This window comes from Centruroides vittatus, unplaced genomic scaffold (genome assembly GCF_030686945.1).
Source record: "Centruroides vittatus isolate TY-2023 unplaced genomic scaffold, ASM3068694v2 contig_377, whole genome shotgun sequence".
Taxonomy (NCBI): Eukaryota; Metazoa; Arthropoda; class Arachnida; order Scorpiones; family Buthidae; genus Centruroides; species Centruroides vittatus.
Window position 1 is genome coordinate 2,597,400 of NW_027122198.1, and position 18,397 is coordinate 2,615,796.

Sequence of the window (18,397 nt, forward strand, 5' to 3'; positions counted from 1 at the left end):
CCTCGATTATTATTATAAAAATTTTCGTTAGACTTAAAATCGACGAAAATTCGACACAAAGCGACATGCAACGGAGAAAAATTTCAACGTCGGACAGGTTAATACATTCTTTCGTACATAATTGGTTATCCGAAAAATCAGTTATCCGAACAACCCCAGTCCCCAATTGATTCGGATAAACGAATCTCTACTGTACTTAAATAATGATTACTGCTAACAGCATAACATCAACCTGGTGTAAGCAAGTTGGGGAAAATAAATTTGAAAAGTTTCTCAATTGCAAGCTACCCAGTTGTCAGAAAAGGAAAAAAAAGTGAAAATATGTGTCTCAATTTTTAAGGTTGAAGATGAGCCATTTCTGATGCTCATTTTGTAGCAAACCTGCTTGATCCAGTTTATTGGTGAAAACTATCCAGCAAGCAGATTGATTAGGCCTTAAAATATACCAGTAATTTTTCCTAATCCATGCCCAATATATTCTATCAAGCATAACTGTCAAATAGGGTCTTTCAAAAATTCTCTCTTTGTCCTTGCTATATCTATCAAACTGCTGAACTGTGGTTTTTGTTGTAAGGCTTGGATCCAGAAACCATTACTCTTGTTACCCAGCTTTCATCAGCCAGAATTGAATGGCTTTTTTTGTTCTTTCAGCTCATTTAATTCAAACAAAGAAATAGACTTTGAACCAAAAAAAGCTATCAAGCTAATGGCAGTGTTTAGATATTTAAAGAAATAAGTGCAAAACTCTCAACCTGTAATTTTGATAAAAGCTGATATCATAGATAAAAAAGCTGACAGTCAAAATTTTAATTGAAATATAGTGGTTTTGATAAATTCTTTAGTGCAAGGTATAGAGAAATAGCAAAATAAATGGTTAAATATGATATAAAATTATTTTATCACATCCATTTTGAATATTTCGTCATTTCTTATAATAGAGGGGTTCCGGCCAACATTTTCAGCCCAAAACATGAACATTGGATGTCAAGTGCTGACATCTGGCAATTCTAGAAGGTTGATAATGGCATCCGCTACATCTAGCATGGCAAGTAAAAGTTTGACCTAAACTTCTTCATTTTTTTGTGTTTGGGGTTGAAATTATGAAAAATAATGATTATTTAAGCATTTATGAATAATATTGTAAAGAAACAGATGATTTTAATCCAGAAATTATTTAATTATTCAATTTTTTTGCAAGTGAAGTGCCTATAGAATTTACATACTTATCTGCCCTTAAAAGGATAATGTTATTTTCTCATAGCCATTTCTTGCTTTTATTCAAAGTTCTCCAATATTTTGTTTCTCTGCTGTGTTTGTTACGGTATTGTTGTTTTATTTGGAAGTATGCTTTCCATCTAAAGTACTCCTTTTGGGTTTTGTTCAGGCTATGTATGAGGTTTTCGATTTCCGGCATGATTGTTTCTGGTGTAAGTTTATAGGCCTTTGGTACAAACATCAGCTCTTTTCGAAGCACCACTTTAATATATTCCGGAGGGTTAATTCCATCCCAGAAAATTATTGGAGCTTGTTCATTATCTTTACTCTGTGGTTTTTGGAATCTAAAGATCCAACTCAGTTTTTTCTTATATCTAGATTTTAGTTTCTCTGCCAGAAAGAATATAATAGCTTAATTGAAGCTAACAGCAAAGTTATAACTATACAAGAGAGACTGGCAGAGAAACTAAAATCTAGATATAAGAAAAAACTGAGTTGGATCTTTAGATTCCAAAAACCACAGAGTAAAGATAATGAACAAGCTCCAATAATTTTCTGGGATGGAATTAACCCTCCGGAATATATTAAAGCGGTGCTTCGAAAAGAGCTGATGTTTGTACCAAAGGCCTATAAACTTACACCAGAAACAATCATGCCAGAAATCGAAAACCTCATACATAGCCTGAACGAAACCCAAAAGGAGTACTTTAGATGGAAAGCATATTTCCAAATGAAACAATATAACTGTAACAAACACAGCAGAGAAACAATATATTGGAGAACTTTGAATAAAAGCGAGAAATGGCTATGAGAAAATAGCATTACCCTTTTCAGGGCAGATAAGAACAAAGCTATAGTACTGATGAAGAACAACTCCTATACCACCATCCTACAGAAATATATACAAGACACAGAATGCGAGGAGATAAGACAAGACTTCATCAACAAGCTCCAGTCAAGAGTCCATAAGTTTACACGCACTCAACTGGCAAGGAAGTTAGGGCTAAGCAATGCAACAATAGCCTCACCAGCAGTCCCCAGACTATTTGCCTACATCAAAACACACAAACAAGGGATGGAATTAAGACCTATCTTGGACAAAACCAACACGCCCACCAGAAAAATAGAACAAAAGATTCACATGCTCCTAGCTGAACACTTAGAAGGCTATCAATTTGCAATTTCTAATTCCAAACAAGTAATTGAAGCCATACAGAACTGCAAACCATCTGAAGAATCCTGGATCACTATTTTAGAGTTTAAAGCACTATATCCGTCAATTAAATTAGAGCCCTGTTTCTGTGGTCTATAAGATTAGCTCATGACTAAGGTGACAAACGAAGCAGACCAACGACAAATACTAGAACTATCGCATATACTATGTTATACGTCATGCTTACAATTAGGTGGGAAGATGTTCCTCCCAAAAAGAGGAGTACTTATGGATAGCCCACTGTCAGAGGACTTAGGTGAAAGAATTTATATATATTTGTTTTCATAATAGCTTATCATAATTCTGTAGGAGTAGGTTTGTTCTTTTGCAGCATCTTCTACCATCAACAGTGTAATACATTTGTAAATTTTCTAAAAATAATTTCCCAAGCTGCTTTCTGACTTACATAAGCCACTACTTCCCTCAACAAAAGTATGAGGTAATCCTATCATACGGTAGGAGACACGACGCTAATTAAAAATAATTATTTAGTGTTATTAAACATCCTATAAATACTTTAAAATAGTTTAATTTGTTTATTTACCTTTGCTAGTAACATTTGTTGTTAAATGTGTTCTGCCATTTTTCAACAATATCCCATGAGTCAGTGCACAACATGAACGTGTGGCGCAACGTGTTTTATTTGGAGTTCAAACTCCAAATAAAACACGTCAAATGTGTACTTCTGCTTGCCGTAAAAGTTTAACATTTGAACTTCGGCCGCAACCTCTCTACTAATACAGTACAGTATAGAACAGGTTGAGACCCACTTGGGGTCTCAACTCTATATTTGGTCACCAATTCTTCTTGTGTAGTTGCATGCATATTTTTTCATAAACATTATTCCTCTGCTTAAAAAATCTTGAAAAGTATATATTTCTTCTTTGGCTTTGTTTGACAGCAAAAAAAAATATATATATAGATAACATTCAGTTAATGAATTGTGGCCGCCAGCACCAGAGATCTTGAACACTGCCTGGCAACACTTGCCAACGAGATGTTGGCTGGCAACTTGTAAGAAAAGGAGGCGCGAAAGTTCGCGGGGTTTTTGCCTGGATGTTGGCCGAGGATGTCGGTGACAGTTCTCACCTTTTTAATAAAGTTTTTTGTTACTGTTCGTGTTTGTCTGCTTAGTTCTAAAGATCAGTAGGATCGAATGACAAAGTGGTGACCCGAACGTGATGCGATTAACGAACTACCTGGACTTTCGACTGAATTGGATAGTGAACAACTCTGTGTCTATGAAGGAACATTTTTAACAGGACATGCAGGTATGATCAGTTTCTGAATCGTAAATTCAATAAGACGACTAAGAGTGCGTGACTCGGGCTAAGCCTAATCAAAGACTATCCCGCTTTCCTTGTACCCGCATAGTTAGGCGCCCGAAATGGCGGAACAGAACGAGTTGGGAATCGGACGTGTACAGGCAAAAATACCTATCTTCACTAAAACCAACATCAAATTATTTTTTGTGCAGCTAGACGCAGCTTTTGCCATTAATCGGATTACAAGTGAGAACACTAAGTACAACTATTTAATCAATTCCCTGAACGCGGATATTCTATCTAACATCAGTGACTTAGTATTTGACCATCCAGTTGAGGCTCCGTTTACTAAACTCAAAGATCGACTCCTCGAAATTTTTCAGAACTCCGCTGCTAAAGAGGCTAAAATTCTGCTTGAAGATCTGGCGTTAGGGGATCAGAAACCCAGCGTTTTACTCCGTAAAATGAGGGAGCTTTCAGCGGGCAAGATTACCGAAGAATTTCTTAGAAACTTGTGGCTCCAATGTCTCCCCAAAAATATTCAGACAGTTCTGGCTGTTAGCGGTGATGAACTAGACAAGCTAGCCATCCTTGCTGACAAGGTTGCTGAACTTACAGAACCAACCCAACTGGCCAGCATCAACTTAGAAGCCGGAAATCCCGTAATCAAAAATCTCGAAATGCAGATTTTAGAACTCACAACGAAGGTTGCAGAACTTAATGTATCGCGTACTGCTCGTCCCCGTTATCGTAGTAGAGAGAGAAACTGACATGATCCGAATTCGAGGTATCGCATTAGTTCACGCCCTCGAGGAAGAAGCCTCAATCGTCAGGGATATTGTTACTACCATGATAAGTTTGGATCAGCCGCTAGGAAATGTCGTTCGCTGTGTTCCTTCGACCAAACTGCTGATCAGGGAAACGAGCACAGCCAGCCGCAGTAACGGCCTGTGGGTCCAGCCTGGCTCCTAAATATAGCCGTCTGTTTGTGTATGACAACAAAACTGGCCTAAATTTCTTAATTGATTCTGGAGCAGATTTATCGATCATTCCCAATCGCACTAAGAATCAGCCTACAAAGGTTGAATTGTATGCTGCCAACGACTCTAAAATCTCGACGTATGGAACAAAGGTGCTAGAACTTGACCTCAACTTAAGACGTTCTTTCAGATGGGAATTTACCATAGCTGATGTGCAGAAGCCTATAATCGGTGCAGACTTTTTGGCCAACTTTGAACTCATTCTCGACATCAGAAACAGATTATTGGTTGACCCCCTGACTTCCCTTACTACACGAGGAAGATATTATACAGGACCACCTACTTTGGTCAAAACTATAATCAGCAATTCCCCAATGCAGGATATCCTCAAGGACTTTCCACATCTCACTCGTCCTCGACCGTTTTCAGATAAAGTCAGGCACAACACAATGCATTATATCGAGACACACGGTCCACCCGTATTTGCTAAACCCCGTAGATTGCATCCGGCTCAGCTGCAAGTAGCAAAGCAAGAATTCCAGCACATGATGGAGTTAGGTATATGCAGACCATCAAAGTCCAACTGGGCTTCTCTCCTCCATATGGTGCCGAAGGGTCGTAACGATTGGAGACCTACTGGAGACTATCGTGCCCTGAATAGGATAACTGTTCCCGATCACTATCCAGTGTCACACATCCACGATTTTGGTCAAAGTCTACACGGAGCCCAAATATTTTCCAAGATCGATTTGGTTAGAGCCTTCCATCATATACCAGTTAACCCAGATGATGTGCCAAAGACAGCCATTACAACGCCATTTGGGCTATTTGAATTCGTTTTCCTTCCTTTTGGTCTCTGCAACGCAGCCCAATCATTCCAACGATTCATGCACGAAGTTCTGAAAGGCTTAAACTTTTGTTTTTCATACCTAGATGACATCCTCATTGCTAGCACTTCGTGGGAGGAACATAAGATGCACATGCGGCAAGTGTTTCAACGCCTTGACAAGTACGGTCTGCAAATCAATGCATCCAAGTGTACTTTTGCTGCCCCACATGTATCATTCTTAGGATATATGGTGTCTTCCCACGGCGTTATGCCACTTCCAGAACGTGTATCTGCCATAACTCAACAGAAGCGACCACAGACCCTCAAACAACTGAGAAGGTTCTTAGGCATCTTGAACTTTTATCGTAGGTTTCTACCCCATGCGGCCCATCACCAAGCTCCTTTACACGACCTACTTAAAGGAGCAAAGAAAAACGACCAGCGCGAGATTAAATGGACTGACAATTCGATTCAGGCATTTGAGTCATGTAAGTCACAGTTAGCAGATGCCACCTTACTACATCATCCTTCACCAAGTGCTACCCTTGCACTTCACGTCGATGCATCCGATTCTGCTGTGGGCGCTGCCCTCATTCAAGTTACAGCTCAAGGTCTCCAGCCACTGGCGTTCTTTTCCCGCAAACCGAGTAACTCTCAGCGTCAGTATTCTGCATATGACCGAGAACTTCTGGCTGTGTATTTGGCTTTTATAATCAACAAGAACATCAACAGAGGCTGTCCCCAGGGCTCGCGTAGCGGCCCAGGACTCTGGAACTTAGTTTTCGACGAACTTCTTGACTCATTTCCACCAAGCAACATGATAAAACTACAAGCCTTTGCAGACGACCTACTGCTAATGGTCTCACACCAAAACGTTGACAGACTTGAAGAAATGACAAATGTCTGCCTAAAGCAAATACATAAATGGAGTCAGGACAACAACCTCCCTGTAAATCAAGACAAGTGCAAAGGAATGATCTGCACCAGAAAAAACAAAAAAAATCGGCTCCAGAGACCACCCAAAATCTTTATTAACAACAAGAAAATAAAAATCGACCAGGAAATCAAATACTTAGGGATTTGGTTCGACGACAAGCTTAACTGGCACTGTCATGCCCATAATATCTGTAAGCATATCGATCAAAAAGCAAACCTTTTAAACTGGATTAAGGCAAAGACATGGGGCTTAAGTTATCTGAACACTAGAATTCTCTATAAAGCTGCCATTGAACCTGCGATTCTCTACGCCATTCCAGTCTGGCATGAAGTTTTCACCAACATACACATGAAGAGAAAATTTGCCTCGATCCAGAGGAAATTTACTATCAATATCTGCAGCGCCTATAACACTGCCCCAACAAATGCCCTTCTCATAATGGCTGACCTCCTTCCCATTCACCTGCAAGCCACTTACCAAACTTGGTATTGGCATCTAACATCTAAAGGTACTGTTCCAAGCCTTCCTAACACCATTAGTAACAATAATACTATAAATTTGTTAAGCAATAATCCAACCATTGTCAATGACATCCATAATTACGGCATCGACAGAAGACTACGTAAAAACGAGTACTTACAGCACCCAACAAAAGAACCAGCCTACAAAATACTATGGGAAAGAGAGGACTCACTCAGCCTGAAGACAACATGGAGAATATATACGGATGGGGCAAGAAACACTAACGGTACTGGTGCAGGCTTTACGATAAAAAACTCAAAGCACAATAGAATGTACCAAATTTATTACAAGTTAGCCGACCATTGTACTAATTCACAGGCAGAGATGTGGGCGATTCTAAAAGCCCTCGAGTATGTGGAAATTAATATATTAAAGTACAGAGGAAGCATACTCGTTATAACTGACAGTAGAGCGACCCTGCACACATTAAACATGAACAGCCGCCCCACCATTCTTGCGGCCAAGTTAATAGCTAAAGCTGAAAAACTAAGTGAAAGAAGAAACATTTCCTTTGGGTGGGTTCCTTCCCACAAAGACATCGAAGGCAATGAAACAGCAGACAAGTTAGCCAAGCTGGGAAGCAAAGCCTCCATCTCACACTCTTTCAGCTCCATCCCTCAAACCGTCTTAAAAAAGGATCTACTTGACATCACCCACACTCTCTGGCAGCAGGAATGGGATGCTGCAGACACCGGTAGACATTGCTATGATTTCATCCCATCCATCAATATCAGGAAAAAGGCTAAACACTATAGACCTAATAAGACTACATCACAAATTCTGTTAAATCATGGCAATTTTCCGGCTTACCTACACAGATTTGGCCTACATGATAACGACAAATGCATATGCGATGACAATGAAATTGGAAATGCAACGCACTTTGCCTTCCATTGCACCAAATATGACAGTCAACGAACCCATCTTATGAGAAACTATCTCAAGAAACACCCCAGCTGGCCACCAAACCCTACACTTATCTTCCAAGACAAGGATCTCTGGAACGACTTAAGCAACTTTATCAAGACAACAGGGGCACTTGTTGAAAACCCTATTACCACGGACACTCCTAGTGCAATTGACACAGCCAGCCTCACCTAACTTTGTTTTCGTGCACCTCCCCCTTTCCTGCAATTACCATCCCTCCATCAAGCCGCAACACCAAAAGCCTCAAGACAGCGGACACGCAACTCACCAGATGAACCCAGCACTTCATCTTTATTGTATATTTTTATATCTACTTTCTGTCTTAATATATTGTATTTGTTCTGTTTTTAAATTTATACTCTGTTTTCGTGGCCCACTATATAGCCGCCGCTTCCATTTTGTAATTATATGTAATTATGTCTTGTCAATTTTTGTAATACTGTAACCTATTGTACTTTTGTATCTTTCTATTTAATTAATAAATGCGATGCGGACGCTCTGGGGCCCCATGCCTTCTTTCACCCTATCCTTTTTCCCTTTACTTTCACACTTCACACCTCATGCTTTCTCTCCTTTCCTACTTCTAAAAGGCAAAGTCTGTAACAGATACAGACAGCCCTCTAATATCTTTAGTCTAATAATGTGTATTTGGCTGTGAAACATTTCCGGTTTATGCTGGAAGCACGACAGTTCACCATTTACACAGACCATAAACCATTAACGTTTGCCTTCCAGCAACAACACGATAAGTGTACACCCCGTCAGTTGAGACATCTTGATTTTATAGGACAATTCTCAACAGACATCATACACATAAAAGGCATTGATAATGTTCCAGCTGATGCTCTTTCCCGTATTGAATCAATTAGTAGCCCATCTATAGATTATAGCAAAATTGCAAAAGACCAACAGCAAGATCCTGAGCTCCAGTCTCTCCTGACTTCAAGTGACTCATCACTTGTACTTAAGAAGTTTAAACTTCCTGATAGTGATGTCGAAATTTACTGTGATGTATCGACAGGTCGCATTCGTCCATACATTCCGCCTAGTTATCGTCGCACTGCTTTCAACACTGTCCATAACCTGTCCCATCCAAGTGTAAGGAGCTCAACCAGATTGGTAAAAGCAAAATTTGTTTGGCCATCCATCAGTAAAGACTGCCAGACATGGTCTCGCACCTGCATTTCTTGTCAACGATCGAAGATCCAGAGACATGTCGCTAGCCCTTTGGGAACCTTTCCTGTTCCAGACGCTAGATTTTTAAATATTCATATTGACATTGTTGGTCCATTGCCACCTTCCAACGGCTCAACATATTGCCTCACAATCATCAATAGATTTTCTCGTTGGCCTGAAGCAATCCCGTTGCCAGATATAGAAGCTGAAACAGTAGCTTCAGCCCTGTACTCAGGCTGGATATCTCGCTTTGGAGTGCCTGCCCAAAGTAACATCTGACCAAGGACAGCAATTCGAATCTGGCTTATTTAAATCCCTCACTCAACTTCTTGGTACCCAAAGAGTTAGGACAACAGCATACCATCCAATTGCAAATGGCATTGTTGAACGATTTAAAACTGCCATCAAGTGTCACTGTACTGAAAGATGGATGGAAGTGCTACCTACAGTCTTGTTAGGATTGCGAACTGCGCTCCGTGAAGACACCAATACTACCACGGCTGAGATGCTCTATGGCACCAGCCTCCGACTGCCTGGAGAGTTTTTCGTTCCAGGTTCTCAGGACGTCAATCCATGTTCTTTCGTCGAAAAACTCAGGACGATGATGGCAAACTTAAAACCAGTGCCTGTGGTGCACCAGTCCTACCGCAACCCATTTATCCACAAAGAACTGCAGTCATGTTCCCACGTATTTCTTCGCAATGATGCTGTACGGAAGCCCTTGCAGCCTCCATACGATGGACCCTACGAAGTCGTGTCACCTGGTAGCAAGACATTCACTCTATGCATAAAGGGAAAAGAAACTGTCGTTTCTATTGATCGACTGAAACCGGCTTTTATTCTCGCAGCGAGTGAGTCGGACCAGTTACCCCCAACGTCTCCAATGCCAAGACCAGCGCCAACTAAACGTACCACAGACAATCCAGCCCCAACGTGACAAACTACCACACACTCTGGCCGACATGTATCCTTTCCCGCTCGTTTCGTGTCGCAGACACTGGTGGGGGAGTAGCTGTGGCCGCCAGCGCCAGAGATCTTGAACACTGCCTGGCAACACTTGCCAACGAGATGTTGGCTGGCAACTTGTAAGAAAAGGAGGCGCGAAAGTTCGCGGGTTTTTGCCTGGATGTTAACCGAGGATGTCGGTGACAGTTCTCACCTTTTTAATAAAGTTTTTTGTTACTGTTCGTGTTTGTCTGCTTAGTTCTAAAGATCAGTAGGATCGAATGACAAAGAATATTGACAAATAATAATAAAAACAACAAAAAAAAAAAAGATTAGTGAATTTGTGTATGTAAAAAGAAATTGTCCAAAAACAATATTGTAAGAAAAAAGAAACATGTTACAGAATTTTTAAAATGTAAATTTCTGTATAAAACAATTAATAGTGAGCATCTATCATTTTGTGTAATTTGTAGTAAATTTTTTGTAGATTGAGGTTTTAAATCAAATTGTTAAATATACTGTACATTGAGAAATGAGAAAGCTATTATATTTGTCAAAAGAAAACCATCCACCTCAGAAAATTTATTAAAGTAAAATGAGGCACCTCTCAAAAATTGACTTTGGATTTTGCAAGAGTTCTCAAAAATGCAGGACAATTCAAAATGATAATTTTTGAATTTATAGTAAAATAAAAAGATAAAATTTCGTAAGTAAATTTTTAATTTTATATTTTTAGTTGCTGTTGTTTTTGTTTTTTATGTTTTAGGGGAAAATATTTAAAAAATTTTTATCAAAAATTTTATTATGTAGAGATTTAATGTTGAGTCATAAAAATTTGTTAATGTTCAAAAGGGATTGTTGAAAAACAAAGTCTGGGACCCACTAGATAGAATGTTGTACAACTTTTTATTCTGACTAGAATAAAGTTACAATGTGTGTACAGTACATTATATTTATAGATATATACAACAGTATAGTTTAGATATACAACATGCCGGGTGTATTTTGGATTAAAAAAAATATTTTTTTTTTACAATGGTAGTCATTGTAACTTCTAGTGGCAATCTTTGCTTTCCTGAAAAAATCGGAATCAGTCTGTAGTTCATGGCATTTAGTATTGCTTGAAAACCATTGCAACTTACAAACAATCAGTCATCACATTGTTCTGAAAAAAATTTCTGACATCAGTTTTGTTTTTCTTTATAATGCTTAGGATTTTCTTCTCTCAAACATTACTAAGTGGCATAACTAGTATACCAATTTCTATTTTGCATAATCTGGAAAACGTTTGCTGCCCATTATGAATCTACCACCTTTTGGAGAACAATTTTCAAAATTACCAGTGTCATCATCTTCCATGCTAGACATAAATTTGAGAAAAGTAACTTAGGCAGCCATCAGCCATTCTCAGTGTTGCTTGAAAAACTTTATTATTAAAACAAAGTATAAAATAAAAAATTGATAATTTGAATCATCGACAAAAAAATGAACAAATGCTAAAGACAATGGACATATGGATAGTATCCTCAAAAAGTGACAAAAAGCAGATAGTTGAGCACTCTAAGCAAGTAGCAAAGATATTAAACTAGATGTTTAAAACCAATTATAACTTTATATATTTGTTTTTATTTAGTAAATTAAATTTTATCATTTTTTGTTAATACTGTTTTGAATTTTGACTGTAAAAGTTAAATGTAAACCTTCAAGTGAAAAGTGATTATTATAATTAAAACATTTAAAAGAAATGCCTTTTATGCATTTCATTTTCACTACTTTTCTACTATTCTCTACTACAATCTTGATTGTTTGTTCAATGTTCATAAACTTCATACGAAATACCAGTGGCATGCAGTGACATTTGATGATAGGAAAGCTGTGCCGGCCCAGGATAGAATTATTGGAAGCGTTATACAATATTTTGGTGTGTAGCATCCACCAGCTAAACCGCATGAGGCTGGTGCTCTGTAAAACGCATGCGCGAATGTGTATAATCTGGCTGCTTTACACGATTCAAATATTTTTGCCATGGAAGCTATCTTGTATTTGACAATATGGTGCTTTCATTGGGAATATGCATATACGAATTTATATTCAAATATACAATAGTAATCTTATCGTTGTTTTTCACGTGTATAGAAATTTGTAATAACATACATAATGCAGTTATAATAAAATATTAATTTTAAGTAATTCAAAGTATGTTAAAATATGAAAATAATTGCACAATATATATGTATATTTTAGAAAATCCAAGGAAAGCAGTGTTTCCACAGCTTCATGAATGACATGCCACTGCAAAACACTAATATGAAATGGTTAAAAAATGTTATACTATGTTTTCTTAATAGCCTAATTGTATTTGTAAATTGTTAAGTGTTCATTAATCAATCATTCATTCAATACTCTATCATTTTTTATTAAGTTTTTAATATAGCGTGTGTGTGTGTGTGTGTGTGTAATACATAAATTTTATTATTTAATTTATTACCTTTTAAATATTTTTTATTTTATTACTTAGAAAATACCTGAGTATTCTTGATTTCTTGTAGTATATAAAAATACAGTATTCACAGTTTGGTAGGTCTGCAGTTCACTATACTAGGCTCCATGATACCATGATGCTTTTATTGTACAGGCATACTCACCAACAAAAATAAAAATTTTCAGTTTTTTTCTTTAAAACAAAATTAGCTTAATTTTGCATTGTTCATAACATATTTTTTTCTTCTGTTCTTAACATTATTTCTTCATAACGTAATTTAAAGTTTTATAATATAAGTGTATAGAGTAACACAACAGACTAAGAAGAAATGAATGAGTACAAAATAAATACCAGTCTGTTATTTGATACAATATACTGTTTTATTAACATACTAATATTCTCCTTTTAAATTAGAAAATTCATTCACACCCATCTCATTAGACATTAATATATCTGTAGATATTTGGTGAAACACCACCATTCATTCATGATAGACATTACACTAAATAATTTTATGATCTAACTATGTCAAGTATCTAAATCTTAATCACTAGAGATTTGGTCTGTAATTTGAGCCAAAATTCAAAGTAATATAATCATTTTTCAAAATGAATGTCTAAAAACTTGTATAAAAAAGCTTAATTATGGGCTTTATTAACACAGCTTTGCTGTAAATAACTTTACATACACAGAAATATTTTATCTGAACTATTTTCTTGACCAAAGTAACTCTTATTGAAATTAATTTGGATACCAATCAAGCAGCTCCATTACAATACAATGTTGACAAGATGCTAAGTAAATTAAATTCTTTTCTTTTCTTATGTAAACTAAAATCATACTAATTCCTTTTGTATTACAGAGGTGCAATCATGTTATTTACTTGCCAGTATACCAAAATAAACCAATAGGGATTATGATGTTTCTTACTAATCAATAGTAATAAGAGGAAAAAAACAACAAAACACTTTTTCTCTCCTTTGTATGCAAATTGAATCTCTGACTACTAAAATTTATAGTAGGCATACTAATACAACTTGATTAAGACAATTTTATGTAATTTATTTTTCAACATTTTCATACAAGTTTAAATCATAAATAAATAATAAATGTTTATATACACACTAAGCAAAACAATTGTTACAAAAAGTTAAAACTAAAAATAACTGTATAAAAACTAAAATTTAAAAAAAAAATTGAAATTTTATAAGATATTTAAAAAATACTTGACCACTGTTAGTTAATGATTAAACTATTGTACAATTCTGATTAATAATCATTAATTGGTGACCTTGATAATTGTCCCATCCTTAACAATAAAAATCAAAAAAGCACACATACTTGTTTCATAAGATGATAATCATCTTTACTCTCTAATTCCACATACATACATAACATATAAATTTGAAAACTTTTCACAATTATTTTAAAATAATATCTTTAAATAGACCCAATATTAAAAAAATATCTCTGACAAAGTAAAAGATAATTAAAGTTACAGCAAGGTGCCTGAAGTTTGTAACATTATAATTTATACAATATTTTACATCATATCATTAATTTGATATAGGAATGAAAATTTTTGTTCTGTATCATGAGAAACATGTTACTACAGATTACAATAAAAATAAATTAAGACTGTATTAATTCTCAATTGAAAACTATGTTTTTAGATAAAACTGTTATTCTACAAATTCAAAAATTCTGAATAATAAAAACTATGTAAAACTTCAGGTACTTTACTATAAATAGAAATGGTTGCATTTAAGTCAAATAATTATTAAATTTTCTAACCTTTCTAATTTGTTTATTTTTCAAAGTTTCTCCTTTCCATGTAAGAAAACTATATTCAACTAAATTTTGCTTATGTCCAATATTTTTTATTAAATAATTATCTACGAAACTTTCTTCACAATATGCCGAATCTCTATTTATACTTGCATTCATTGGATCTACAGTACTAGTAGATTGATTTTCAGTAATAAAACAAGTATTACCATTATCATCTTCCAGCAAATATTTAGTCTTTTCTTTAAAAATATCTGATTGAACACTCGACGAAGCAGAACAAACATCAGTCTCATTTACAATTGTTTCATTCTTTTTTATGCTTTGAGTATCTAGAAAACCACTCTCTTCTGAACTGTACAAAGAATTTTCACATGGAAATTTTAGAGAAAGTGAGTCTCCACTCATTATACTAGAGTGAGCTATTTGTTTTTGATAAAAAGAATCATTTTCTGTTTGTATATTCTTACAATATGGTAAAGTTATGCTTCTTTTAAGTAAATTCTTTTTAAATGCCAAATTTTGAATTTCTTGAGTGCACATTTCAGAAGGAATGCTGTGTGATCTGCAACACTTTTTCAAACTATTATTATGATCCACTTGGAAAACTTTTATATCCTTACTTTCACTTTCAGATAATGGAGAAACTATTTCTTGATCGTGAATAAATTCCGACAAGGACGCGAGTGTATCAGTAGGTGATGGAAATGATTGACAATAATCTAATGTACTTGCATATTCTGGGAGACACATTGGATCCCATTCCAAACTACACGATCTTCTAATTTCATAAGTTTCTCCTAACTCAGAATCTAATGAGTTTCCAAAATCGCTTCCACTATCTAAATTTTTAGTCTGTGATTTTACTTCAGATTCTAATATTGTTGAAGTTCCATCAAAAGACGTGCAGATAACATTGGTTTGATTACTACTATGACATTCAATGTTAGGTTGATGTAAAGAAGGCACAGGCACATTTTTTAAACATTGATCAGGTTCTAAAGGCATAGAATTTAAATCCAAATTAAAGGATTTATTATTTTTTATAGGTTTATCAGTTTTTTCTAGCAATAATGAATTATTTGATATTTTAGAAACTATTTCTTTGAAATTTTGCCTTGTCACATCAGATGCACTGTTCTTTTCATTCTCACTCCCGGAAGATTGATCAACATCTGAAGGCGATATAGCTGAAAGTTCCCAACTATGCTTAGGAGGCATTTCATAAATTTTTAATTCAACAAACTCTTTATCTAATTCCTGAACAGCTTTCTTAACTTCACAAAGTTGATTCTGAAGCTGTTCTAACTGACCAACTGTCTGATATCCTAATTCTGTCGTCTGAGGCTGAATATCAAGACTAAAATCTGACGTTTCACTATCTACAGAAATATCCTGATGAAACAATCTCTTTACTTGTTTGTTATTGATAAATAATTGATCAGAAATATTACTAAGGCTATCAGCAGACGAAGCATCTCGTTTCATGTGCAAAATGTGAGAATCCGATAACACTCCGGACTTCTCGTTGTTTTCAATGCTTAACTGACCAACTTTTAAATTATTTAAAGCTTTTTCGTGTAAAAAATAAGACTCTGCTTTTAGATATCTTTCCTGAAGAGAAGTCGGACTAAAATTTGCTCTTAATGAACTAGTTTCTTGAAATTTTACACTTTCATCAAATGAGAAAGAATCACAGGTAGAAAGAATATCTTGATCTTGATCCCAATGTGATAACATGGAAGTATCAGTTTCTAGATCACTGTTGCACACCATCTGAAAATTTTCTTCTAATACTCCATCATTACAGCTATCTCCATTTTGAGAAATTTTAGATTTATATCTGCAGACATTTTCATTTTTATTTCCTAAATAAATATTTCTGTTTGGGGAACACTTTGGTTTCGAACGCTGAACTTTATTCGGAAGAAATGAAGTCTCGAGACTAGAACAAGGATCAAAAAGAGGGCTAGCCAAGTTTTGTTTTAACGAACTGTCACACTGATGTGGTTTAGGATGATAGTTAAAAAATACACCATTTGTTTTATCAAAGAACACAGGAATGCAATGATTACTGGCAGAGATACCCATAATTTCTTCTCCACTGTCACTTAATTGAGGACTATCTGATGTAAATTCCTGAAAACAGAAAAAAGCCTATTAGAAAAATTTTAATTATCTGAAAAGATGAAAGTAAATTGCCTATTCTTTATACTGATGACTTTATTAAAACTATAAATATTTTGTTTTTACAATGTAGATATTTATATTTATATATTTATAATCTATACATAATATATTTTTATTATTATTTAAAAATTCATAATTAAAGGAAATGGGAAAACATCAAATTTATGGAATAATTTTTTAGAAAGCATTTCTGTTGTTTCAAAAAAATAATAAAAAAATAAATTATTTAAGTTATTAAAACAGTATTAGAAAACATTTATGATGGTTTGTTTATTTATAAAAACAATCATGTCCAAACTTCATAATAGTCAAATCTTTAAATGTTTTCTAAAATCTTAAGCCAGCCAAGAGTCCAGTTGGAAGTAATATTTATAGCTATCTCTATCAAATATGGTCCAGAAGCTAAAATCATATGGAGATATAAGAAGTGAAACTGGTAACACATCTGCAATTTAAGGAAAAGTTGCAAATGTGAGTGCAGAGTCCAAATCACAAACTGGAACTACAGATTAAAATTATCACTTAAAGGATCAATTACATTGGATGAGCTACTCCAGCATGCAATCTCACAAAAGTAGAAAATATTTTTGCCCCTATATTTTGCACTCACTTATAGACATAATTACACAATATACCAATTGCTACAAAATGGTAAAGGCAGCATAAATTTATCCAGAGCACCAAGGATACATTGTATCCCAATAAGTAAAAAGATTTAGGGCATGACCTAATCTATATTGGAGCCTAATAACAGATCAATTTTGATTAGTCAAATAACAATTATTATATTGCAAAAGGAAATAAGTCACTTCACTAACAGTAAACTGGGAGTTACAGCTACACTAAAGGGAGCAAAATTGATACACAGAACTTTTCCAAAGAGAATATCATATAATTAGAAGTTCTTATTTTTAAAACATCAATATAGGAGAATTGAATCAACCACAAAAATTACGATTAATTAGCAACTGCTTGGAGAGATCATATAACAACCCCAGAAAAAAGTCAATGTAATGGCCAAACATTACTTCACTACTGGCCTCCACATTTTTATATAAGATATTTTTGATTGTTGACATAATTAATTTACAAATATCACAATTCTATTTAATTTTATATACAGTATTTGAATTATATTCTAAAATTTTAAATATTTAGTCATCTCCACATACCAGGATGAGATAAAAATAACACTTACATTAAACTTTGTAATTGGAGTGGTTGTGTTATATGATAGTATAATAGCTAATGTTTTTGAGGCCCCTTCTGGGCTCTTCTTCAGGCTTTATAAATAATAAGCTGCACATTGAGAATCAAATATTTTTTTTTTGAAGAGTTTACCATTCGAATCACCACATGTGCAAACCTTCCAGCTGATTTAAAAACGAAATGAGCCTCATAACGAGCCCTATACAAAAGCCCAAAGAAGAGCCCAAAAGGGGCTCAAAAATGTTAGCTATCATATAACACAACCACTCTGGTTACAAGGTTTAATGTAAGTGTTATTTTTATTTTAAATATTGTTTGTGCATTATAGAAGTATATAATGTTCTGAAATAGAATGCATTTGTATGTTGTGATAAAGCTTAATCTGAAGTTTGGCTGTAAATCTGCCTGAAAATGTTTGTCTATAACTATTAAATAAAATCCAGCAAGAAGTTGCTTAACTTTTCCAGCAATATTTAAAATTTTGGTGGTGCCATCCGTTACAATATTTTATTAAAAACTACTTATATTTTTAATTACAGGTATCACTTAATTAATGCAATTAATTAATCCCTTGATGTTTCCATGGATATTAAAATTGTTTTAATCAAATACAATGGTAATGTACTGTACAGTACCTAGGTACTCAACTGAAATCAACAGCAATCACAACCTGCTAGACTCGCATTTCAGTTAACAAATATTTTAATTTTGTCATCCAT

The 18,397-nt window shown here is 35.0% G+C and overlaps 1 protein-coding gene across 5 annotated transcripts in view; it reads right to left on the bottom strand.

Annotated features, from left to right (window-relative positions):
- The window catches only part of LOC136975642 (uncharacterized), a 68,018-nt gene that overhangs the window by 14,075 nt on the left and 35,546 nt on the right, over positions 1-18,397 (bottom strand). For all 5 annotated transcript variants that reach the window (XM_067270724.1, XM_067270726.1, XM_067270728.1 and 2 more), the window contains one exon: positions 14,286-16,418. In XM_067270724.1, the coding sequence (XP_067126825.1) occupies positions 14,286-16,418 (2,133 nt within the window). The remainder of the gene's footprint in view (positions 1-14,285; positions 16,419-18,397) is intronic.